General features: G+C 41.1%; 1 protein-coding gene across 1 annotated transcript in view; it reads left to right on the top strand.

Annotated features, from left to right (window-relative positions):
* The first annotated feature begins 2,285 nt into the window (after positions 1-2,285).
* COL25A1 (collagen type XXV alpha 1 chain) overlaps positions 2,286-25,734 on the top strand; it is a 297,126-nt gene continuing 273,677 nt past the window's right edge. The window contains exons 1-2 of the mRNA XM_064417188.1: positions 2,286-3,197; positions 3,784-3,853. Coding sequence (XP_064273258.1) covers positions 2,805-3,197; positions 3,784-3,853 — 463 coding nt within the window. The 5' untranslated portion in view covers positions 2,286-2,804. The remainder of the gene's footprint in view (positions 3,198-3,783; positions 3,854-25,734) is intronic.

The raw sequence follows: 25,734 nt of genomic DNA, 5'->3' as shown, positions 1-25,734 counted from the left end.
TAGTTACCCATTGTGAGAAAGAGCATGGAAACAATTTCTTGGGTATTTTAGAGTTCTGCTTTTACCGGCTTGGACTTTGATTCTAGTTTGGCAGATTTTTCTTTTTGTCCCGAACAGAAAAAGGAAAGGTTTCCCATCACACCTCTTCAGAATAAAAAACATCTAGCATGGGATTATTATTCAGTTTAGGAATATAACAGAAATTTTTATTAGGAAAATGGCTTTGCACTCTAACCCATAGAAACATGATAATCTGGCTCATTTGGCAACCTTTATGATGGCAAGTACATGCAAATCTAATGTAACAAGGGACTTTTCTGTCTCAGGCTATTAAATTTCTGATGTAGAATATGTCTTGTCCAAAACGAACGGATGGCATGATGCTGGGACAGAAAGATGCTTGGGCAGAAAGATTGCATCATTTGGCCAAGCAAAACGTCGAGCCACATCATGCTGACCTATGGGTACGTGTTTGTCTGTGCCCCTTGCGGGTGGCACTGAAGCAGCCAAAGGATGTCTGTATCTGCCCTGAAATGAGAAGAGCTGGTCCCAGGAGGAGATGTCACCCTGGCCCGGATGAGCAGCACCCAGCTGCACGCCACAAGTGAGGCAGTGCTGCTGTGAGGCAGCAGCGGGCTGCGGGCAGCCATCCTGCTCCCAGCGGCGCCTCGCTAACCCCCTGCAGAAAATGGCAATCGTGTCCTGAGGTTTGCAGGGTTACTTTGCTGGATGTCCCCACGAGCAGGGGTGAGTAATGGTGCTGGCTACTAACAACAGGGGGTAATGTGAAGCGCTGGAGCTGGCGCCAGTGGCTTCCAGCGCCGCGTGTGCTGCCAGCCACTCTGAGGCAGCCTGGGCACTGCTCAGACCATACTCGGGGAGCCCATGCTGAGCACCAAATAAGAGCATGTCGGTATTACTTATTTTCTGCTGTCAGTTTATTAATTCCAAATACTATTTCAACTTATTTTTGCCGACAGATAGTCTGTAAGCAAGCCCTTGTTTTGAAAAGTGCAGTTGTTATTCCCAAGTCCTGACCATAAGGTATGTGCTGCTTGGTGGAATTTGTTTGTAAACTCTCCCTTGCAACCCTTAACTGCTTATTGTGAAGAAACTATCACCTAAGGCTATGTAATCATGGTTTCTTCTCTCTGACTAGAGTACACAAAACTTTTTGTTTAGAAAGAAGAGACAAATTATGAAGAATAAATGACTGGCTATGAACTTCTGGTACACTTCATTAAAAGTCTAAATAATGAGACAGAAACCCACAGAGCTTTTTTGGATCCATGTCTTCGTGGCAGTTGTGACTGCTTGAATACTTGGGAAACAATAGGTAATAAAACTGCACAAATATGATTCCATAAGGAAATTTGATTCACAGTATAAACCAACACTCTTGGTCTTGTCTGAGAAGTGCCATAGTTGGACAAATCTCTTTTTCATCACATATCTTGTAAGCAGTCAGTGTTCACATACATAAATGCCAAACCGGGTGAGCTATGTGTTCTTTCAACATCTGGTCCTGCTTTGAGAAGTTTCTCTGGTTCAAAAAGTGTACCCAAACAGAAGAAATGTCACACAAAAGTGGCTTATAGGAGATGCACTGCAGTAATGCCAAGGTGAGAACCTAACTACAGCTGGTCAATGCAGCATTTGGGCAGTAAAAAGCAGAGAGGAAAGGACCAGAAACCACCAAGCTTCCCATCAGGCCACACCTGCAGTTCTTTGGATGTTGATGCTCCTTTTCTAGTCAACCAAAGCAGGCACAATGAAAACTTCACAGTGTGCATGGAATAGTGAAAAAGCAACTTGATAAATAAACAAGCAGAAAGAAAACTGGCTAAAATTAAACCTTAATACAATGGGAAGCTAGTGCAGGCTGCTTCTTTGGAAGTGAGCCCTCGGGTCGCCTGCCTGCGACGGTGAATTATACACGTTTATCCTCCGAACTCTAAAAAAAGAACGGGACAACGGAGCACTCCCGTGCTTTATGCCCGCACCGTGGGCATGGCAGCCCGGCCATAAACCGCCGTAAATTTGCTCGGTGTTCCGGAGCTGCCCCGGCGCGGCCAGCCGCCCCTTGCAGCCCCCTCCCGCGGCCTCTGCGACCCTCGCCCTCCTAATTTGTGAGTCTGATGTCCTGCACGCCGTGCACACACTACGCAAAGAGAGCCCCCGCGGCCCGCAGGCCGCCCCTCCGCCTAGGTGAATAAATTATGCCGATGAGGGCGGGGATGCGGGGCGGCGGCTCCGCGGCTGACAGCGGGGCAGCGCGGGCTGCCTGCCGCCTGCGGGCTTCCCCGCCTGGCGCGGCGCGGCTGCTGGGCGCCGGCAGGCAGGTGGAGCGGGAGCAACAAGTCCTCCGGCGGCAGCGGGGAGGGGAGCGGGAGGCGGAGGGGGGGCGCTTCCCGCCCCGCGCCTGAAAACCTCTCTGACAAGTGGCAAAGCGCTCGCAGAGCCCGCTGCTCCCTCCGAAGGGCGGCTGGAAGCCGCGGGGCACGCCTCGCACCCAGCCCCGCTGCCGGCTCGTGGCTCGTCGCCCCCGCCTCCCGCCGCCGCCTCTGCCGCGGGGTGGGTCGCGACCCGCTGCCGGCGGTGCGCGGTGCGGGCTGCGGAGCGCGCCGCTTCGCCTTCAAAGTGTGTGAGCCGGCTGCGGGCTTCGCTTCTACTTACCGCGGGTTTTTTTTTTAATCTTTTTTTTTTTGGTCTTTTAAATAATTGTTTTGGCGTTTTGTTAATTTATTTTCTCCTACTTCGTTGCTGTTATTTTTGTTATCGTTGTTTGTAAACTAATTGCCTCCATGGGGGGCGGAGGAAAGGAAATCAAAGCTGCCGCAGCTGAAGGGTGTGCGAGCACGCTGGGGAAGAGCCGAGGAGCCGCAGGACGGGATGGCAACGGGAAGCCCGGCGGCAGCGGGAAGCCCGGCCTCGGGAAGCCCGGCTGCGGCGGGGAGCGCTGCCCGCGGCGGGCCGGGCCGGTCGGCTCCGCGCTGGCCGCGCTCCTCTCGGCGCTGGCCGCGGCCTCCTGCGTCTACCTGGGGGTGCGGACCAGCGACCTCCAGGCCAGGGTCGCGGCCATCGAAGGCGCCCGAGGGGGCTTCTCTGCCGCCGCCCCGCTCCCGCCGCTGCCCGGCTTTTCCTTGGAGCAGCTGAACGCGATGATGCAGGAGAAAGTGGAGCGACTTCTCGCCCAGGTGTGCGGGACGGGGTTGGCCGCTGCCGTGCGGTGTGCGTGTGGCGGGCATGAGGGATGCTCGGGGCGGGGGGCGGCCGAGGCCATGAGGAGGGTGGCCGGGGCGAGCTGCTCGGGTGGGAGCTGAAGGGGGAAGCGGGGAAAGTGAGCCCGCAACCCCAGGGGGCGGCGGGGCCGGGGGAGGAGCGGGCCGGGGGCGCCCCGGGCTGCTGGGGCGGCGGGATGGGGATGGGGATGGCGGGGGAGCCCTGCGTGAGCCGCCGCTGAGGCGCTTTTCTCGTCCCCAACTTGCCGCCGTCCCCGCGCCTCTCCACCGCGCGTGTTGAGCAGGCAGGAAGAGCGGGGTCACTTGCGGCGGCGGAGAGACCCCCGGAGAGACCCCCGGTGCCGGGCTTGGCGTGGCGGGTGTGGGGGTGGTGAGGGCACTGAGGCACCTTAGGCCGGGTCCGAGCCAAGAAGCCGCCGCTGGTGCGCAGCCCCTGGCATAGCGGTAAATTCCAGCGTGCGGCCGCGGTCGGGAGCGCTGCCCGTGGCGGGAGAGCTCGCTCGCCAAGTGCCAGCCCTCACGTTGCTTCTCTCGCCCCCAGAAATCCTACGAGCACTTGGCAAAAATACGAGTAGCGAGAGAAGCGGCTCCAGAGTGCAACTGCCCACCAGGTAACAGACACAGCTGGGAAATCTCCTCTCGGAGGCTTGTAACTCTGGGCTGTTTGGTACCCCATGTTTCTGAAATACACCTAAATCAGGTCCAGGGATGCCTTCAATCAACAGCTGTTCCTTGGGTGGGAAAGATGTAAAGCCCAGTGATGGGTTTTTGCTGTGGCCCTAGATGGGAATTAATGCTAATAAAAACCACTCATTAGGCTGGATGTTGCCAAACAAGAACACTTATGAAGACGTTAATGATCCACTCCAGCGGATGAAATATATTCTGTCTTAAATGAGGTAGTACTGAATCAAAGCACTGTGTACCCAACTTGGGAAGTGGAGCAAAGGCCCCTAGCAAAAATATTGAACAATTTATAACATGGATTGAAATAGGTGGAGGGTCTGTTGCAAGTTAGCAGTAATATATACTTGAACCTTTTATAGTGTTGTTTTTCTGTAGTCTTAGTGGAAAGCAGTTTCCCTAGGAAGAAATTGCAGGTTTTTCCTACTGAAGGTTCAAAACTGTGTGCGTTTGTGCAGGGATATCACTTGACTTTGGAAATGGGCCCTTCTAATACTGCACAGTTGTTCATACATTCACGCTGCAATGTTTCTGTGGTCTTTGTGCTCCTTTGTGATAATCTGATAACTGTCAATGTTGTTTTAGCTTTATAAACTTCTTCTAACGTATGCCCAAGTTTATCTAGCATCTTAGAAGTTAAGAAAATAATGGCAGTGTTTCACAGGGGGTTGTAGGAGTTCCAGCATCCTCTGTGATGAGGCACACTAGATGCAGAGGATGCTTTGACTGTCCTCTCACTCTGTATGAAAAACCATCTCCTTTACAGGTGGAATATCGACTGTCAGCAGGACTGAAGCTGATTATGCTTGCCAGCAGGATGTGTGATAGTACTTGTATATAAGGAAGGAGCTTTCCTAGTTTAGGATACAATTCCTGCCAAACTCATCAGTCTGAAGGGACAATGTTAAAGCTGCCTACAGGGGTTGCTACTCTATTTTTGTGATGATATAGCTGAGAACAGAGTACTTGCTGGTGTTGGAGTTGCCGCAGCTATCATGGGAAGGACAGTATATGTGACTATGGTTGTTTTAAAAGAGTGCATAGAATTATTCAACTCCCAGTGAGTTTTGATAAGGAACACTGGTTTCCTGCTGTGGTATATATATGTGTATATTTTTCCTTTAAGGCTAACATAAGCAAACTGATCTTATTTTTTCTGTCGCTTAGCTGCAGTGAATTACAGGATGCAAGTTTGTGCGTAGAAAAGAGTTACTCATCATGTTGTTTGCAGTGATGCATTCTGTGAGCCTGAAATTATGTTTAATTTGATGCTAAGCTCTTTCCCTCTTTCTTCTTCCTTGTTTAAATCCATCTGTTATCATATTTTCACTTACTGTTTTCCTACTAAAGGTCAATATCTACTTTTTCATGGTTGGTGTTATGTGCTGCTTTACTTCTTCACTACCACTAGAGCTCCACATTATACCAATTTTTATCTGACCTTTTTTCTTAAGTATGTGTTTTCAAATAGATAATGAGCAACAGAATATTTCTCACATGCATTGTAAAAATCCTTGCTACATGAGAGTCAAAGTGATTTGAGGAACATATTCGAGGGAGCAAGTTTTAGAAGACCAGGAAAACTTCCATGAATCATTACAAAGTTAAAAAAAAAAAGTTGCAGAGAGGAGGGATTAGAAATGTGATATGGAGCTTTTCACCTCTTGGTAGCTGTTTCAATTTGGAAGCAGGTTTTGTAGTGACTGAAAGATGTTGCCATGTGGTAGCCTCATTTTGCAGTTGATGCTCTCATGCTTGTTGCCAGTGGACAGGTGTCTACCTCAAAATGGAATCATCTTGGGAGCCTTGTCTGAGAGAGCAGGGGCTGAGTGGCACCACCACCTGAGGACAGTGCCTTCCTAACTGCAGGCATGAGGCAGAGCAGGAGGGGATTGAGCAAATAAATTGTTGCTTCTTCATTTGGTTCCCTCTGTTAGAACTCCTTTTTGACTGCACAGGATGGGTTTTGTTTTGATCCTTAATGTTGCTGTTACGAGCACTTATGTTCAAAAAAGTATTTGGTTTAATAGGAAAGTATCATGGCACATCCATGGTTTTTCTGTTGCCTGCTGTTTGCAAAGCCAGAGAGTACATTGCTTTTTCCCCACATGGTTCCCTTTTGCTTCTGTATTCTGCTCAACTTCTTAATTTCTTTCCTGTGTTTCTGTAATGATAAAATAGATGTCTGTTAGAGATGACTTTGGAAGGCCTTCATAGTACAGAGGTGCTTTTTGAAATGACTCTATGCTCTGAGAAAAGGTCACTACTGGATGGCCACCAGGACAGTTTCCCTCATCCTTCTCTTCAAAAAGGAATAAAGATTATTTAAAAGTAGGTTACATTGTTCTCTGCCAAATGAAGAGAGAAGGAAGTTCAATCTGCAGACAGAAGGGTGACAATGTGGCCTCTGGTTCAGGATTAAAGTTATGCAACTGGCATAGATGTGATTAGAGATTTTCATCCCCTTTTGCCTCTCTATGACTGGAACCTGCACATTCAAAGGCAAGTGGGAATGGCTCAGTTACCTACAGGAAGCCAGATTCACAAGCTCACAGCTTGCAGAGCAGTCTATGTGTAGCTCCTTTTAATTCAGTGGTAGCCTTGAATTTTATCTAGTGTGAAGAGTGATCACATTTCTCTTCAAAAACTTTATTTGCACTAAATGTGATTTTTCTTATTCTTTAGTTCTATTTTCTTATGAAAGAAATGTGATGTAGGGTGATGTTAGAGTTTTGGTTTTAACTCTGTGCGACTAAAACCAGATACCAAAGATTTTGTAAATATTTTAAAAATTACAATAGCAGGCATTCTTTCTCTTCTTAAAGCAGAGTAATAAAGTTTGAAAAGTAAATTTGTGCTGACATTCCTCTTAAATTACCTCAGCTCTAATAAGAGTGCCAGTGTAAATCTTGTGCTTTTAGGTGGTGCTGCAGTTGCTGCTGGTAGTTGGCCTTTTGCACATAGCACTGGGAGGCAAATTGAGTGGCTGAAATAATTTTAAGCATAATAAATTAATTTTCATTTGCCAGGTGTATTTTTAAAGTTGATATTTTTCTACTTTAAAAGATGAAGAGAAAATATAGGTGCGTACGTACTTATTTCATACTTCTAAATCTTCCTCTAAGTGGCTGTGGGAACATAATCAGCTCTTATGAGGAACAGTCCAGCACCATGCTGGGTATTTCTTACTAAGTGCCAAGAATTACACAGTTGTGGGAAGTGACACATACAGAAAGCACAGGGATACTCCTCATTCAATAGAATTTAAAGATTTTTATTTTGGTAGATTGTTTAATTTTCCTCATCCCAAAGTCATTCACATGTGAATGTACCTGTAGACTTCAACAAAAATGGACATATGCTTGCATGTTTTAGTGATCTGATCCTTTTTATATTGTAAGGGTCAAGCTTTGACACTTGCAGTTCTGTGCCATGATGTCTCATTGTGTAAGTGGTCCTCAGAGCCCGCTCCTGGAGTCAGATAATGGTGACCGGAGTAGGAATCAAATCTAGTACTACAAGAAGTTCAAGCTTTCTCAGCAGGAAGGCTGGCAGGTATGTCCCTTTTGACCAGGGACCAGTTTTAGGGAGCAATTAGTATTTTTTTCCCATCTTCTATTTTTAGGAAGACCTTTGTAGTGAATTTATTCCTTAAAGGAACACATTTCTTTAGTTCTGCATTGACAAAGAATAAGTTACATAAGAGATGTCTTGAACTGTATAGCTATACAACACACTGTGTATGAATGTTCACTATAACTTGCATATAAAGTTATGGGTCTGTAGATTTTGAGATTTGTTTTGGGGTTTTTTTCCTCCCCAGAACATTAGCTGAACTTCAATGTTGGATACTGTCAAAGATGACTGGAAATTTGATTCTGTTTCTCTTCAGTGGCACAAGTAATATTTCTTTGTTTGTTCTTGTATATTTCCCATCAGGAAATGTACATTTTTCTTCCTCTTGTGACTTCAGGGTTTTCATAGACTCTTTCCCTTTCTGTAGTTTTAAAACCTTTCCACAGATACTCTGACCATTCTTTCTTAGCCAGCTATTTTGTTCTGTTTTTGTAAGCATGCCATCTTCATTCTTTGTTCCAGTCCTAGAGAGCTGTATGGTTTGGCATTTGAAGTACCTCCAATTTCACTATGCAATTTGCTGCCATCATGTTTGTTTCAGTGCAGTTGCATGTGTATAAACCTGTTCGTTCAGGATGAAATGCCATGAGCCAAGGGTGGTTTTTTTGAGGAAATATAAAATACCAGTTGGTCTTTTTCTTGGTTACTGTAGTTCCAGTGCAAAAACTGTAGTTCTGCAGCTACAGTTCTTCAGTGGTATGATGAATCTGCTATATGTATTTTGATAGCAGCATGGATAGCAAAAATCAGTGTATTTTCTTTAGATTCCCAGTGCTATTTTTGTTGTCTTAAGCATCTAATGTTTGTTTTGACATGCAATGTAAGTACAATTTAGGTGCTGTTTCTTATTTCCACAAGGACTGTTCCCTGGAGCATTTCAATTAGTGAGGCTGAAAGAATGGAGGAGAAAGCAATTCTCAGGATTAAAAGAATCACGAAATAGGTATCAGCAGGGTATTACTCTTTTTTTTAATTTTAATTTTTATTATGCTTACAGTGAAGCAGTCCTGAAAAGACTGAAAAGGTAAAGAAGAGAGGAGCTGACTTGCGTGTTTTTCAGTAGTGAGACCTAAGAGAAAATGTGGATATATGTAAAAAGTATCTGAAGTGATTTTTTTCCTGTTACTGAAAATTTCAGTGTGTGCTATCTTAACCTAGCTCCCAGCACTACTTACTTCTGCCATCTCTGTATCATCTATTTGCTGAATGCAATGCTCAGCTCTAATTTTGTAATTTTTCTGACAGGTCTCTGAGTCCCCCTTTCATACCTTCAGTGGTTTGATATTTTTCATTTCAGTTCCTAGATCAAGATGCTTATTGATGTGCAGCAGTGTACGACCTTCAGGATAGTCTGTCTTCTTTGGATGACTGCTTAAAGATACTGTTTCCTCTCCACAAAATAGCTAAATATATATTTTATTGGCTAAGGGGTGACCTTTTAATTCCCTTCCCTCTGGGCAAGGAAGTAGGGTGTACAGCATGATGAATGAAACACAGTGTGGCACAGAAGAGAACTGATTGACAGTGGGCTGCGCCAGATTTCTCTCCTTTGTAATATTATTGATCTCAGCAGTGCTGTAGCAAAGGTTGATTTGACTGCAAAAGTGTTATTAACAAAAGGTTTTTCTATGACTTGAGTTGAATAAATTCAGACTTGTGCAGTTATGTCAAACAAGGCATGTTAGAAGGAAGACTTTTTTATCTGCACTAACTGTTCTTATAATATATGAAGATAATATTATATATGTTCTTATACTTCCACTGTTTGTGGTACTGGTCCATCTCAAACTGCTGAAGTGTCAAAGGACTTCAAGTACTGCGAGTGTTGCTGTGGGAGAAGTGGCTGTTAAGCCCATTTCTGGAATAATGCTTGTAGTGTCTGTGGTGGTTGGGCTTTGGTTTTTCTTTTTCTTCTTGTCTTTCTTAAATTGGGAAATATATGCATCTTTTTCCTTAAAGGGTCTCTAAAGCTTATATAACTGAGTTCTGTTTAGCCATACTTACCCCCGTCCCTTTCCTTAAAGGTTACTGAGTTCTTGGAAACGTACTGCTGGAACAGCACTGATAAACCTGCCTTACAGCACTCATCTTCTTTCTCACTCTCTTCTACATTTACTGGCTGCAGCTTACCTGCCTGTTTTGTCTATACTTAGCACAGGAAAAAAACAGCTAAATCTGAAAACAGCATGACTGACAGAAGCTGTTTTTATAGGGCCTTTTAGGTTACCAAATAGAATCATACAACTAATATGTTCAAGTTACCAGCCTGGTGAAATCATCCATCACACTTTAATGCACGCAGACCTTGAGTCATGTTGCTAACTGCAGTCTCTTCAGGGAAGGCTGGTCGACTCAGAGCACCTTTCCCCTTCATCATTTCAGTTGATTTCCTAAGTCAGCTGCAAAAAAGGAAATCTCTCTGCTTACTTAACAAATAAGAAGTAAGCAGGCATAGAATAACACAGGCTGAGAGAAACACTTCTGTCTCAATATAGCTAAAGCTGCAGCTTGCAGCTAGAAGATACACACACCAGTGAACACGATGCTGAAGGCTTGTTGTTTGGAAACTGGTGGACTCTCATGTTTTTACAGGTTAGACTTACAGTAGAACAGGGCCTGCTTAAATTCGTCTGCTTGGGACTTTTAATGAGATTAAGTTAAGCAGAACCAGCTGTTTGTAAGAGCTTAATCAAAATAAATGTCAGGACAAATTTTCAGAACAGAGTGTCCAGCTTGAACGTGCAAGTTTTTTTTTATACCTTTCATGTAAATACTGCCTTTTCTTACCCCTGTAGATTTGAGCAACTTTAGAAATGCTGGTCAGGTTGATACTCCAGGAGATCATCTGATGCATGCTGCTGGCCTCTGAAGGAAATGTATTTAGGCCATCATTGCCAAGTGTTTCCTCCCAGGTGGTTCACAGCTCAAGTGTTCAGTCATCCATGCCTCAACAAGTTTTTTGATCTGCATTTATTTTGTAAATAAGTGCTGCAGCCTCATGTAAATAGTCTCCTTAGTTAAAAATAAGTTCTGCTCTGTGACCATATAGTGCAAGGAATTGGTGACCATATAGTGCAAGGAATTGGTGACCATATAGTGCAAGAAATTGCTAGTGCATGGGTGTGCCTTATCTAAAATAATCTACTATTGAAATATTTCCATAGATATCCTAGTTTTTAGCAAACTGACTACAGTTTCCTCGTTTGTGAAGCAAACCACTTGTTCCATCTGTTGTGTTGATGAAGAAAACCTGATTATTGTGCTCTCCTTAAAACGGCTATCAAAATATGTTAGAAGACAGTCTTGTCTGTGATGTACACTATGAAACTTACTGTGTCTGCTCATCCCTTGTTCTTTTTTATAGCAGGGTTGGAGTTGTACTAAAATTGTTTCTTGTTTATCTGTGCAGATGTATGTTTATAGGAGGAGGCATTTACATGTAGTTGTGAGTTTTGCATGCATGTCTGCATGTAACTGTTTCTTCTTGTAGAAAGCTGTTTCTTTTTGGGAAAGCTTTGAAACAGATGATGATGACGCCTTTTAAACTCTTTGAAGAATCGTGAAGTTACTACACAGCTATCTAACTTTTTTTGCTAGACAGAAATATATGTTCTTATAATTACCAAAGATAGCAAGACAGCCATTTGTAAGACAAAGAAACAATAAATGAAATGAAGAAAGAGTGTAATAACAGAGATGATAAAACTGGGATACTACTTTCTATTTTAGAAACTTTGGAAATTAGTACAATTATTTCAGTGACTTCTGCTTAGACATGCTCAACCAAGAAGCAACGCAGATTTTAAGCAATAATATTTTATTCTGCACTGTCTTAAAATTTGTCGGGAAGTTGACAAATATGAAGAAAGTATAGATTTTATTTTGTAAGGTCATGGATGAGGTGCCTTAAGTTCAATTTAGGTTGTTAGCCATTAGAATTATCTTAGTTTTATTATGCATTAATATAATATTGTAATTAATGTATTGGGTAAGTGTATTAGTTGACTTTGAATGATTTGTGTATTTTTTTAGGTGCTTAGGAATTAAAATTGGGGTTTTGGGAATATGACTTGCAAATTTTTTTCATAGATGTTTACCTTTGCTGATGTATTTTGGTTGGGGTTACAGAGGAGAGTGGATTAAGAGGTTCTTGGGCAGGCTGTAAAGAAGACTGTATATGAAATAATGATGGACTCCTTAGAGTCTCTCTAAGTAGCTTCCCCCCCTTCTGTGGCTCTTCTACAAGCTCAGCTGAGGAAGTATTGAGGAGAAGGGTGTCAAATTATCTTTCTCTTTGAACCTTGGTCCTCCTGTCAATGCAGTACACAGCACTGTATACTGGTGCAGTATGATGGTTTTGGTAGTTTGTCACACTCTGTCCTATCCTGGACACACAGCGGGCTGCCTGCTTAGTCACGGTGCCACAGTGTACAGCACAGCTCACCTTAGCAAGGAAAACCTCCATAAAACCAGGTGGTTGGTCCACTGCTTTCTGCTGGCTGAAATAACAGGCTTGTGCCAGGTACAGCTTCAGTCTCTTGATACTTGGGATGTGCTTCCTCTGATCAGCAAAGATTTGTGGGAGCCGAGTGTTTTCCTTGTCTCCTTTTCTTTGTGTTTTTGTTTGTTTTGTTCTTAAACAAGAAGTTCATGAACTTGGCACTTTCTGCCCTTTTAAACAGTTTTAGTACTCTTAGGAGTCGGGGCTGTAAAGTAGAAGCTGTAAATATAATGGAAGAAAGACCGTAGACAGTAGGACTTAAAACTTTAGTTTTAAGACCTTAGTTATTCTACCATTTGCAATTTATGTCATCTTAAGAATACCCCCCCCACATTTATTTTCCTCCCATTGGAGTATTTTGAATATTCTTTCTCTGAATATAAGAGCACAGAAAAAATCATACAACAGGTATATGTTAAAGATTTAGGTTATGAATTAGGTTTCTTTGATAAGCGTAGTCTCTTTCTCAGCACACTGTGCTTAAGGTTATACTGGAAAACTGCTATTTAAAAGATCTTTATAAAATTGAATATGGGGAGGAGTGAGGCCTGTGTTTGAGGAACTTTTGAAAACAGGAAATTATATTGAAAATTGGAGACCAAAATATCTTATCAGAGGTGTGGCTGCCATTGCAGCAGTGACAGATTTCTGAAAGCAGAACAGCATCCTGTAACTTGAAGGACACTAACTGAACACTCTAAAAAGATATTAATGGTTAAGGTCATAGCTGGCTACGAAGGTCTTGCTTGTGCTGGTAGCAGTAGTTTTGTTGCTAGGAAATGATGTGGGGTTTCTTATGTATCAGTGCCTCAGCTGGATGATGGTAGGGTCCTCACAGAGGACTGCAGTGCTGAAAGTCAAGTGTATGCCTCTTAAGTTGAGGAGGTATTTCCTTCAGCTGGAACCTCCAGTAATCTCTTAAGAATATGAGAACCAGCTGCTTGAAGGCACTTCTCCTCTTCCTCCCCACCCTGTGCTCTTAGTCTCTGAGTAAGCTCCTGTTCAGATTCCCTTGATCTTAGAGGAAGCCTTGATACCTGAGCATAGGGGTACGGCCACAGGGGATTAAAAGGATAAACTCCATAGCCTGTGTATTAATATTTTCTTCTCCAGTCACAGAGCTTGCATCCAGATGATGCCCACTGGCGTTGCTGTGACAAATACTGTTCTGTGTTGGCTGGAGAGTCTCTGTACTCTCAGCTCTTCTGGTGCTTTTTATCAAATGCTTCAGGGTTTCCAGTGCCACTGCTGATCTGTGGTTACTGCTAGTAGAAGGGAGACACATGTTGAGAGCTATCACTTCAGCTTGACATAGAGGTGATTAATTACTGTTTATTTCATTCCCTTCACCTTTCAGACAGGATAGCCTTCTCAGTAAAAATACTTTCAGGCTCCTAATTTGGTGGTTGTAGCAGAAAATGTGCTCTGTGCACATAGGCTCAAGTGTAGACCAAAGTGGGGTCATTGTTAAGGTGATCTTTATGGCAGTGGTGAGCTTGAACTCAGCCTTTATTTTTTTGTCTGTCCTGGTGGATGCTTGGTAGTTGTTTGTGTCAGGTAATAATATGCTGCTCGGGAAATGGCTTTAGTAGGCACTTCAAAATGCAGTGCTATCACGGAAATGGATCATGATGTGTGCTGTAGCTATCTATGTGTGTTTATGAAGACATCTCTGTTTAGTGAGGATCATCTTGAATATATTTCCCAAGTGGTTCCTGAGAGCAGACACACTGAATACTGATGTATCAGAGAGAGACTGAAAAAATGCAGTGGTATGGCATCAGTTTCCAATGAACCAGTGCTTGGACATCCATTGTCAATACTTACTTAGAGCTGGTGTCTTTGTAATGATGACAGCCATGTTTATAAAAGGCTGGAAAGGTTTCTCTGTGTGAAGATGAAGTGTTTTTCCAATGCAGCAAGCATATAAGTGCACTGTATTTCCTTAATGTAGGGGGACTAATCTTAAGAGAGCTTGGTATTTAAGTCTGACCGTTGTGGATTTCACTTTAGGACAGCCCTGCGTAATTCCTTGTTTTGAATTCCATGCTCAGCCATGTCCTAATGTGTGGTGGAAGGACTTCTTTTTATCACATTTAATTAAGAGGCTGCACATAAGCCATTACAGTGGCCAGTTAAAAAGAAGTGTGAGCCTTGAAAACTGAACTACCAACAATAAGAGAGAAATAGAGCAAGACTGAAATCCTCACTTTTTTCTTATCTCTTAAAAATGGTTTGCTGCTACAAGGTGGTATGTTGATGTATTTCAAACAATGACAGTCCACTTTAGGACAATAAGGTGAAATTAATCTGTTTTCAAAGTGTAGTATAACAACTGGAACACTCTGGAAAAAAGCTCTCTCACAGTGAGTTTAAAGCAATTCACCTTAGAGGAAATAGTGTGCTTAGTGAATCAGAGCAGGGAAAACTAAGTAGCTGTTCTGTATTGTGACTATATTCCTGTACAGGACTGTTAGGATGGGGTAGAAGTCTTCATACTTGAGAGTTCTTGGATCTGTAAAATATGATGGATGTAAATACATTAACCAAAGTGTGCAAATGACAAAGTATTCATAATTTTGAATAAAGTTACTGTCTAGAGGAGCAGAAGTTTGTCTCCAGTACATCCCTTGTCACTGCTTTAGAATTTTTGTAATCATCTCTCTGCTCCATTTTCATCTGTATGACAGGACATAATCATCTGGAGTCATCAAGTGAACATAGTTGTAAAAACAAACTTGTGACTATAGAAACCTTCTGAGAATTTTTTTAGAGTGTGTTTTCATTTTAAAACAGCCCATCCCTGTAGATTCTCTTTAATTGAACAGGTAGGCAGTGTCAGCTCAAATCACCTATAGATAGAAGTAGCTGCTTCTGCTACCACAATTTCTGATATCCAAACAGCATTTTACTTTTATCTGAAGTTTGGTGAAAAGAGGCTTTTAACTAAAACTCTGACTGACAATAATCAGACCTGATATGGACGTGTACATTGCTTCAGGCACATGAATAATCCCAAAGATTTTAACTGAAATCAGTAGTTACTCTGGAATCCGAGAGCAAAGTGTGGCCTCAGTGTTGGGGTTTTTTTTTAAATTTTTTAATTTTTTTTTTTGTCTTTGAGTCTTTGGGAATGCCTGTTTATGTATGCAGCCATTGCCATCTACTTTAGGTTTGATATATAGTTATTTTCCATTATACAAATACTATTTTTTATTCAATTGCCATCAGTTTATTGTTTAGTCTTTTCAGTCTCTGAGCAAGAACATTATGTTTGTATCTATTTCTAGGAATACTGAACTAGTTTTGTAATACTGTAGGAATTCTGGCTGCACTTGGAGACAGTCTGAATAGCAAAAATTAGTAAACTTACTTGTCTTCATGGAGAAATTACATCTTCTCACATCTTAATTCATAGTTCACAGACCAAGGAGTGTTGTTCTGAGGATTGTTTATTGCTTGAAGTGATTAGATAAAACCACTAAAAATTGTACAGAAGTGTTCAGAACTTCAGTTCTGAGGGATAGGAAAGGAAGACCACTATATACAGCTGGACCTTCATTTTAGTTTCCTTACCAACATGACTGAAGTCTGCATATGCATGTGTGTTTCTACTCAAACAGATTTTCATACTTGGATGAGAGGTGATGCTCTCTGTTCAAGGCAGTCTGTTCTTTTAACTCAGTGAACTAGATCTCCCATTCTCCACTTTGCTGATGCTTTGCTTGAAAAGTCATTATTTGTTTAACATGAATGTTCCCTTTTTTAAAGCTGAACAATCTAAGTGACATCAGCAGATCCTTATAAAGCTTACCCTTGAGACTTTTCGCTGTTCTGTCTGGAGGACACTCAGATAATCTGATGTCCTGTTGAGGTGCCCCAAGCTGCACACAGTCCCCGAGGTGAGGCCACTGCTGTGCAGTGTTGAGTGAGGGAGTTGGTAGCAAGGTGCCTGGTTTGTTTCTAGAGATAATGAAGAAGAATTAAGGACTGACACAGTCCTAAGAGAAAAAATAGTGAAAAAATCTTCTGATGTTTTTCTCTGGTTATCTAGAGGTTATCTCAGTGCATACTGCTCACTCAGCCTGAGATACCCTGACAGCAGGGTATGTTGAAGTGTAATTGCTAAAAGGGCTCCTCAAAACTGAGCAAATGCTAGTCCTGTCAAGGAGGAATAAAAAGGGACATGTCTGTGGGGTGTCACGTCTGAAGCACATCTAAGATGTGTACTCATCTAAGATGTATAGGTGTAGTGGCTTGAGGGACAGATCGCCTGGGGACTTAAACAGTGGCACAAGGTGGGTAAGTGTCCCTTATTTATAGAATGTCTCCTAGATGAGGCATGTAGTCAAGTAGTCATGGCATATTCTCAGCTTCTGGGGAGTGGTGAGAAGGGAGATGCATAGCCTGGTTGTTGTCCTGACAGAGGGTGCTGACAGGCTGTGTCGTGCTGACAAGGGATTTACAGGAAGATCAAGGCTAGTGGAAAGTAGCAGTAAGGTATTCTCTAAGCAAGGCACTGATTGTAACTCCAATTCTGCATCAATCTCTTCTGGTGTGGCAGCAGGATTACAGGGGCAGAAGCATGAAAATAGTGCATGTGCTGGCTTCCTCTGTGGTGAGAGCAGTGTTCCTTGAATCCCGTAGGAACTATCACACTCTGTGTTACCTCTGTTGAAACATGTTAGGTTGTCAAGACCTATGGTCTGTAGTAGAAGTTAATGATGAGGTCCTAAAGGCACACAGATGGACTTGAATAATTTCAAAAGCTGTTAATCAACACTCCTTGCTTGATCATGTCACTATGAGTGCTTTTTCTCTTTAATTTCCTGCTTTGTGTAGAAAAGGAAGGACAGCAACTAGGGCCTGAGCACTCATGCCTCCTATGGATTGCTCTTTTGCTACAAGCAAAATTTAATTGTAGTCCCAGTTTTTTCTTTCCCAGACATAGTTTATGTGTTTGTCCACATATTGACATGAGTAATTTTCCTAAAAACGCTGCAAAAGGCAGCGAACTGTTGATGTACTGACCAGCAGCAGGCAGTTCATGTTAATTTACTTTCATTTTATATGCTTCATATTCTGTGTTTGTCTTGTAAAATGTGGGACTTGACAGAAACAGAGGGGTGGGTATGATACTATTATGTTGCTGTTAATCATGCTTTGAGATGAACTGTAATTCAGTTACCAGTAATAGCACTTAGATAGGGACTAATGCAGCCAAAATTTTTCTGACGCTTTCCGAAAATTCCTGCAGGTTCTAAAGAGCCTTTATCTTTATGAAGATGAAATGAAGACAGCTATCCACTCAAATAGGCATCTCCAGCAATATGGTTTAAGGGCCAAGGAAGGCAGGGAAAAAGAGATTGCTTGGGCACCTGGAAAAGATGGCACAGAGGGATGCTCACACCTCTGTATTGCACTCTATTCAGACACACTAATCTTTTTGTTAGTCTATGATTTGTTGGCTCAGTCTAAATCCTGTGAAACTGCTGAGTAAAAATGGCCCAAGCAGAACTTTGGTGACACGGAGCCATCAGTTTGAAGTCTGCAAGGAATCTGTAGTGACCTGTGAGGAGAAGTTCATGGAGCCCCTTTTATGAATGATGTATTTCCAAAATATTTCCAACCTTAGCTGTATCGGTCTCCCTTTCTCTCAGTGTGTACTACAAAGCAGTCACAATTTAGGATTTGGAAAGATTAGGACAAGTTAAAATTTAGTTACATGCCAAGTTTCTTTTTCCTTTTGTCTTGTGTCACGGGAGCTATAACAAATAGCAGCTACCAACTGTAAAGAACCAGATATTCCACCCAGCAAAGCTACAAGTGCTGTAGCAAAGCTAGAGGTTTTTTCCACCTCTTGAGGCCGTGCAGATTATACCAGAGCAGCAGCAGTGCTTGTGTCCACACGGAGTGGGGTTTCAGGGCTGCTTCATGATAGGAGCATAAACTCTCCATAGGCACTAGGAAAGGGACATTTACTTGTTGCTACTTGACTTTCAGCTGCTTTGTTGATAGAATGGCTGCTCTTTGGTGAAGTGAGATAGGGTTCTTAATAAAACAACAATTTCATGAAGAATGATGTTATATAAATGTGTACCTTCTAAATAACTGGCCCCCATTTTCTTTCTGAAATGCAACCAGAAGGAAGATGAGAACCAGTAGTTGAAAATTCCAGATGTTTGTGTTTGGTGAAATACAATTGTTTTAAAAATTGTGCTGTCAAATTATCAAACTGGATAAAATGACATATTTTTTTCCACAGAAAAAGCTAATGACATACTCTTTGATTAGCACAGAAGGGATATAAATGCTTTTTCATAAGCATGCTGTAAAATACAACTACTGCTGAACTGGCCAGCAGCAGGCTGGTCATTTGTTTGCATTCGTTATATATGCTGCATTTTACCTTTCAGTTAATTTTCAGTTGTGTACAAAATACGATCTTATGACATTGGTCTTTCCAGAGTTTAAAAATGTTTCTTGGTTTAACTATGGGGAGAAAGAATTGATTACTTACTCTACTGTCAGTTGAGACCAGTTTCAAAGCAATGAGATGGAAGTCAGTAGTATTTTATGCCAACATGACATGCAAGGTAGTATGAATATTTTCTTTAGCATAAGTGGAACATCCATTATGGGAATCAGTGACAATATTTTTTACTAAAAATGCATTAATACCACTTCTATTTGCCTATTCAATATGTGCCTCAGGAGTTAGTGTAAATACAAATCTTACTGGTTTGCTTGGTTTTCAACAGCGGAACACATTCAATGAAAATAATTATTAAAAAAAGTTTTTCCAAGGGATTAACAATATACTTAAAAGTGTCTATAGATAAAATATCTTTCTAATCTGCACTCATATTTAGTGTATTTTTCAGTGATTATTGTTAAAAAACTTGGAATTTGTGTAAGGATATATGATTGTATATTATAGATAAACCAATTGTTTTTCTTAAAAAATATCACTGAACAGACTATAAGTGGATTTTTTTTTTAAACAGAAGAACAGCTAAGAAGTTGGACCTTTGGAAGTTACAGAACTCATAAAAACTTTGGAACTTGAAAAATCTTAGAACCTTACTTGCTAAGAAAGGTGATTGAAAACCACAGAAAATTTGTCCGTGAGCAAATACCTCTCTTGACATGAAACTTTAAGAAAAGCTTAAACAAACCAAAACCAAAAAAGCCCCTATTTTTACTAGAAAGCTTTTCATTAAAAATTTGATAAATGGCTGAGTGAAACAAGAGGTTGGCCATAGGCAAAAAAGCATCCCTCAGTGCTGTACAGCATTCGTAGATGCTTGTGGTCTTACAGGATATCAGGGGAGTGGAGGCATGGAGTGCTCAGAGTTTTATTACTGTTTTCTTCTAGCCTTTTTGAGGAGTTATTGACCTTCTTACCCATGTGTGTCCTCTTATGTTGCAAGGAAAAACAGTTCCTTGCAGCTAACTTTGTGAAATTTTATCTTATTTATGGACTCAAAAGTGATTTTTCTCTGGAGGCTTGGTCTCTTATTACTTAATTTGGTAGAAATATTTTAATTTTACTTGAATGAGAACTCGATAAAGTTTCAGTACTTCATATGGTGAAGTAATTTACAGGGTTCTTGGAATATACTGCGGTCTTTGAAAAATACTGGCCTTTATTTATTGGTGTCTTTTGCTTTTTGTTGTTGGGCTGATGAATCCAGTGTTAAGGCATTGCGGATTTAGTGGTTGATGATGGAGTACTACCCGTACTGAAATACTTGATTTTCAAAGGTTACAAATCTGCTTTGCACAGTGCACAAGTTCTGGGTTGTTACTGGGTTGGATTTACAGTATATTGCACTTACTTTAAACCCCTTATACTACTGCTGCATTTAACAACTTCAAATAGCTCCATGCCTTGTTCTTCCTGGAAGACCTGTGGTCCTACAGGTTCTATGGCATTACTTGTTCGACTGACCTTAATTTTGAATTAGAAAATGTGTTTGCTTAAGGCAGTGCAGTTATGACATATGGGAAGAAAGCGACTTTGAGAAAGTGAATTGTTTGTCTTCCATACATGTGTTTTGTTTGCAGGTGAGAGAAGGTTTTTTTCCTCTCTACTTGGCAGTGTTGCAACTCATGCTAGCAAGTGGAAAACAAAGCTGTATTCAATGTAGTTCCCTTCTCCCTGCCTCCCACCAGGAATCACTTTCAGTAATATCACTGTTGAGGTAGTTCTGATGAACCAGGAGGCGGAACAAGCCATTTGCACTTTTGCTGTTTATTTGGTTTCTAGGGGGATTCTTCTTCACTTGTAGAGATGGCTGTTGAGATGTAAGGATATGTAGGCAGGAAATAAAGCCTTGGTTAATAAAGTGAGACATTTCTAAGTTACTTTCTTGTTTTCCATTAAAATAATGGTTGGGCTGCAACTTCTAAGATGAAGGTGCAAGTTCCCCAAAGAGATGAGTATTGCTGTTGGCTGGATGTGTTAATAGGGTAGGTATTACATATATATGAGGTGTTAGGTGCTTAGCTACTTATTTGCCTGTGCAGCCATACAAATACACTGGCACACTCCTGTCCGTGCATATATCATATATGCTTATAGACCTTTTATTTTTTTTTCTTTTTGGGTTCAAGAATTTAGATTAGCACTTAAAACTCCAGCTGTTGCATGCAAATTTCTGGGGTTTGTAGTCAGTCCCAAGGTAAGCATAAGTTAAGTACTCTCCTGTTCTGAGAAATGACAGACAGCATGCATGTATATTAAACCAGACTGTCTGTGTGAAATGGTTCTATCTCTCAGTAATGTATCATTTGTGGAATTTTGTCCTGTTCTGGGAAGCATTTAAATGCAAACATGGCTCCAGTGAGGAAGTGAGGAGAGTCCAAGCACAGCTACCCCAGCCATCAGAAGAAAACCTTTATGTAGAAAGGGACCTTCTGGAGTGGTTTAGATAAGTATGGATACATGTGAGGGGAGGAACTAAAAAAAAAAAAAGAAAGGAAAATTTAGTGGTATGATTATTTCTTCTTCCCTCTGCTGAAGGCAGTTCCACTGTAAGCGCTGGACCTGATTTTATTTGGTGGATATAGCATCTCTATCACAAAATGTCTTCAAGACTTTTAAATATCTGTTAGGAGTGGTATCAATAACTTTTGCTCTTACTTGATGGCAATAGTCTAGTTCATCTTTGGAAATTACTTCTAGTTTTGATTCTCAGTTTTTCAGATCTTTAACACCCTGTAAGTTAAATATGATTTCATTGTTTCTGGTAGATAACATTGCTTCATTGATTCTTTTTCATAGATACTGCTTTTTAGAACCCCAGGATTTTTTTCACTACCATCTTTACACTTGAATTCGATTGAAAAGACAGGCTGCCTGTAGATGTAGATGATATCAGAAATGTATATTTGTATATTTCACCCCCCCACCCCATTCAGAAAGGAGAACGAAAACTCAAGGACCAAGTACAGCTTTGTCTATGAGAGAAAGGTTCCAAGGAGGCAAGAGATTTGCAACACTCTCATTTCCAGCAGTTCTTTCTTGTTCCACAGAATGGTAATATTTAAACATTTCAGTCAGATGATTTTATTTCAAGAAATTCATAGCCTTTAAAGTTGAGGGGTAATTTTCTAAATCGCCAAGATAAAAACAAACTCTGCTGCTAACTCAGTTCTGGGGAGAGGAGAGTGCTTTATGATCATATATTTGTTTTAGTAGCATTGAAATTAAAGTTTTATAGACCTGCTTGCCAATGTGGGTTTTCTTCTATTTGGCCTGTATGTGGGATTTTTTGGGTAAGAATTTTTACTTCAGGTTCAGTGGGGCTGTGTGGTTCTTCAGTGATATTTTTACATAGCACTTGGTTAGTGGAGAATCAGGTTAGAAAAGCAAACATGCCACAGGAGATAGGACAGCAAGTTAATTTTCATAGTGTTTCCTCTACTGTGCTGTTGCTGACTCAATATGCCATAGTGGCATTTAGAGCAGTTGCATAAAGTTGTGGGGTTTTGTTGTGAGGTGCATGTTGAAATCATGATCACTGATACAGCAGATGTAGTTCTGCTTCTAAAATAACCCATAAAATATATTAATAAGAATTAGGGTGGAATATACCTCTCTAAATCCTCAGTACTTCCGAAAACATTAGGAAATGTGTTAGGGGAGCACTTGGGTGAGCCATCCTTTATATATATAAACTGGAATGGGTGTGCTTCCTGTATTCCTTTAGTCCTCTTTCCACACAAACCTTTACCTGTTTCCTTCTTCACAAATTACTTTACTTCAGTGGGAAGTTTCCTTCAATATTTAACAGGCTCTGAGTCTGATGTGTTTTTCCTCATTTCTGCCCACGTCTTCCTTACACCTTTAAAGAGCTGGCATGGCTAGCTGACTGCCAGAGTGGTGGATGAATGCTCCTTAGGTTCAGAAAAACCAAGGGCCTCACAGCGAGGGGAGCCTCTATTTAGTTTGAGTCACAGTTTGATCAAACTTGGTGCTTTCACTGCTTTTTAAGAAAAAAAGCTCACAGTCAAAAACATGGTACTGTTGGCATAGTTTCTGTATATATGAGGTGGCAGCAGTGATTAAACAAACATGACTTTAAAGCGTGGCTGGATTCTAAAAACCGACTTGTAAATTAACGCCTTCACTGACTGTTTGCTCCGTATGTGTACGAAGACATGAAGTATAATAGACAAAAGAGACAAAAACACGATTATTCCTGGTCCTGTCAGCAGCAGGGTAAGCTGGCTACTGTTTCTCCCTAAGCATCATCAGAATTGTTGTATGAGTTACAAGGCTAATGATTCTTACCCGTGCTAACCCTCATGAGCTCGTGTAGCAGAGGGCTCTGCTAATTAAAGGACTGATGTGTTTGGGCTTACACAAGCTTTATAACAGCAGTGTGCATAGAAATGAGAATGATCTTGCCTAGTGTTATGGGTTTTCTTTTAAAATAGGTTATAGATTATTTTTTTACTTAATAACATCTGTTCATTTACTGCTGTATCTTTTAGCCAGTGGCAGATCTGCAGAAAGACGGAGAGGGTATACAAATATATTTATGTGTAAATCAGAAACATGAAATGGAAAATATCACTGTTGGCTGTATATACACAGTAAATTTTCCAAAAAACACACTTGCAGCCTCCAATAATTTTATTTTTGGTGTGAGTTGCAGGTAGAGGTGATGTCTTTTGGGGTAGGCACTTACATTTAGCATCTAAACTAGTATCCAAAATCATGTTTTAAAAACTTTCACCTGAAATAAGCACTTTAGAGATGGTTGCTGACTGCTAAAACTTGCTATTTGTCCATCAGCCAGCACACAGGAGAAATTGTACTTACTTTGCTGCTGCAAATTCTAGGGATCAGGATATCCACTATGTGCATATATGAAATGAAGCATCAAGACCAGTGTTCTTAGCAGTTGTTTTGTTTCAGACCTGGGAAATATATTGAGGGATTTCATTAAAAATCTGCAATTTTAAAGCTAGATGCCAGCGTGTAAACTGGCCTTTCTGTTTTGAGAGACTGGTAAGAATGATAGCAATTCTTGCTGAAGTTCAGTTCTTTGCTGTTGCTAATGATTATGCCATTGTTATTTATGCCTGTAAATGAAGGTTTTAAAGATGAAAAGAGATGAAGCTTCAGAGGCAGCTTCTGGGACTCCATCCTCAGAGGAGTAAATCCAAGATTGGGGGCGGGTCCTTGCAGGACCCTGCTGTTCCTCTCACGAGTTTCTCTCTCAATTGGTTTGCTTTTCAAAGGAGACAACTGTATACATTACACTAATTAATATATTTTAACAAGAGGAACAGTATTCCCACTAGTTCCTCTGAATTAAAGCCCTTCATGATAACCTTGGACAAAAGAAATGCTGCAGATGTTTTTATTACAAGTGATTTTGTACAGATTTTATAGGATTCTCTTTACCTCCCTTTCTCTTAAAAGTGAGATTAACATTTCTGCAAGAGAAGGCCTCCATTTGGCCTCATTAAGATTGCTTTTTGCCCTTGGTAGCCCTGTGGTGATGGGAAACTTGTCTGTAGTCTTTGGAGGATTTGTTAGTGTGAAGGGGAAAAGAGGAAATGCCTTTGTGATCTAGATTCATTCAGATGGGAGGGTGGCTGTTGCTCTTCTATGAAAGTGCAAAGGCGCATAAAAATTGCTTGAATGTGTCAGTTAGGGGGCTGATTTTTGTAACCAATGGATTATAGCCTACCTTAAGTTTTAAGCAATTTAACTTCTTAAACAACTTCTATAAAGGCACGTCTTAAAGCAGCACTTGTTATTTTATATGGTCTCAGAAATGTGAGTCTAAAATAAGAATATTCTTAATTATGTTGTAACAGTTTTGAAAAAGTAAGTAATGATTTTCATTAAATTGCTTTGAGGGGGTTTTGTAACTGTCAGCAGTTTTTGTCTGGTTTTGGTGTTGGTTTTGTTTTTCTTTTAATATAGAGCAGAATGCTGATGATATTTAATGAATTCTAAAGAATTCAGCAGTTGCTTATCACTTAAAAGTGAAACAACTTCTCACATCATAGCTGTGCATTGCAAAGGAAACTTTGATATGTCATCAGTAACTTTTTGAGTATAGGAGAGCTTGGTGGGTGTCTCTAAAACATCTCCTAATCCCAGTGAGTATAATTGGTAACAAGCTACTGCTCAGAGAAGTTTTGAAGGAAAGGTCCTAACTGCTTGGAAAGTAGGAATACCTTAGTGGAGAGGTGGTGCATTTCCAAACATGGTACTGAATTCTGTTACCATTTCAAATTCAGTTTAGATTGCTGGGCAGTTCTTAAAGTGTTATTTTCTATATATTCACAAATGATATATTGGTATAGTCCAATGTATAGTGTATTTATTCCATTTAATAGTACCACAGTGCTTAGGAACCCTGCTAAAGACCAAGATTTTGTTGCCCCAAGTATTGCACAAATGAAATGGGAACGTGGGTGAAGGGAAAGGCAGTCTCTGTTCCAGATAGTTTACAGTCTGTGTGAAGAGAAAAAAGTTATGTTCAGTGCAGGCTTGTGGGGACTTCAAGAAAGATGAGGAAGCTTTGCTGGTCTTTGTAAATGTCCTACAAAATGGCAAGGATAGGATGGAGGAAGCTCTTTTAAAAGGTACTATTTTGAAACCTAGAAATAGCAAAAACAAGCAGACACTGCTGTTTGCTGTTTTGGCATCAAGACTGATGTTTTGGAGATGAGATTATTTGGAATGTAGAAGAACTTGATGGGTAAGCATTGATCCGTCAGAGAAAGGAGCACCAACAGAGAGGTGGAGAGAGAGGACACTCGAGGGATAGAATTCCATACAGGTCCTCACATCTGCCTTGAATCCAAGATGATGTCCAGCCTATGTTCCTGAGTGACCAAGAATTTATACACTGCTTTTGGATTGAGAGACACAGAGAGAAGTCTTGTGAGAGAAGGATCAGGATGCCTATTTTTATTCTGAGTTGAGAAATAAAAGATATCTAGGCATATACTACATATTATCCTTGGACATTGATATAACTTCACTATGGAATATCTTGGTCATACTGTTGAACTGGAAAAGTTGGAATCTTAGAGAAGATTCATGGAGGTAGAAATAGTAAGAACTGAAGAAAGAAAAAACACCTCATCCAGCATGGCTTAAGGTGATAAAAATCTTTGAGCATTCTTTGAAGT

This window comes from Passer domesticus, chromosome 4 (assembly GCF_036417665.1).
Source record: "Passer domesticus isolate bPasDom1 chromosome 4, bPasDom1.hap1, whole genome shotgun sequence".
Classification (NCBI taxonomy): Eukaryota; Metazoa; Chordata; class Aves; order Passeriformes; family Passeridae; genus Passer; species Passer domesticus.
The sequence above is the reverse complement of the archived record's forward strand: the minus strand, read 5'-3'. Positions and strand labels throughout refer to the sequence as shown.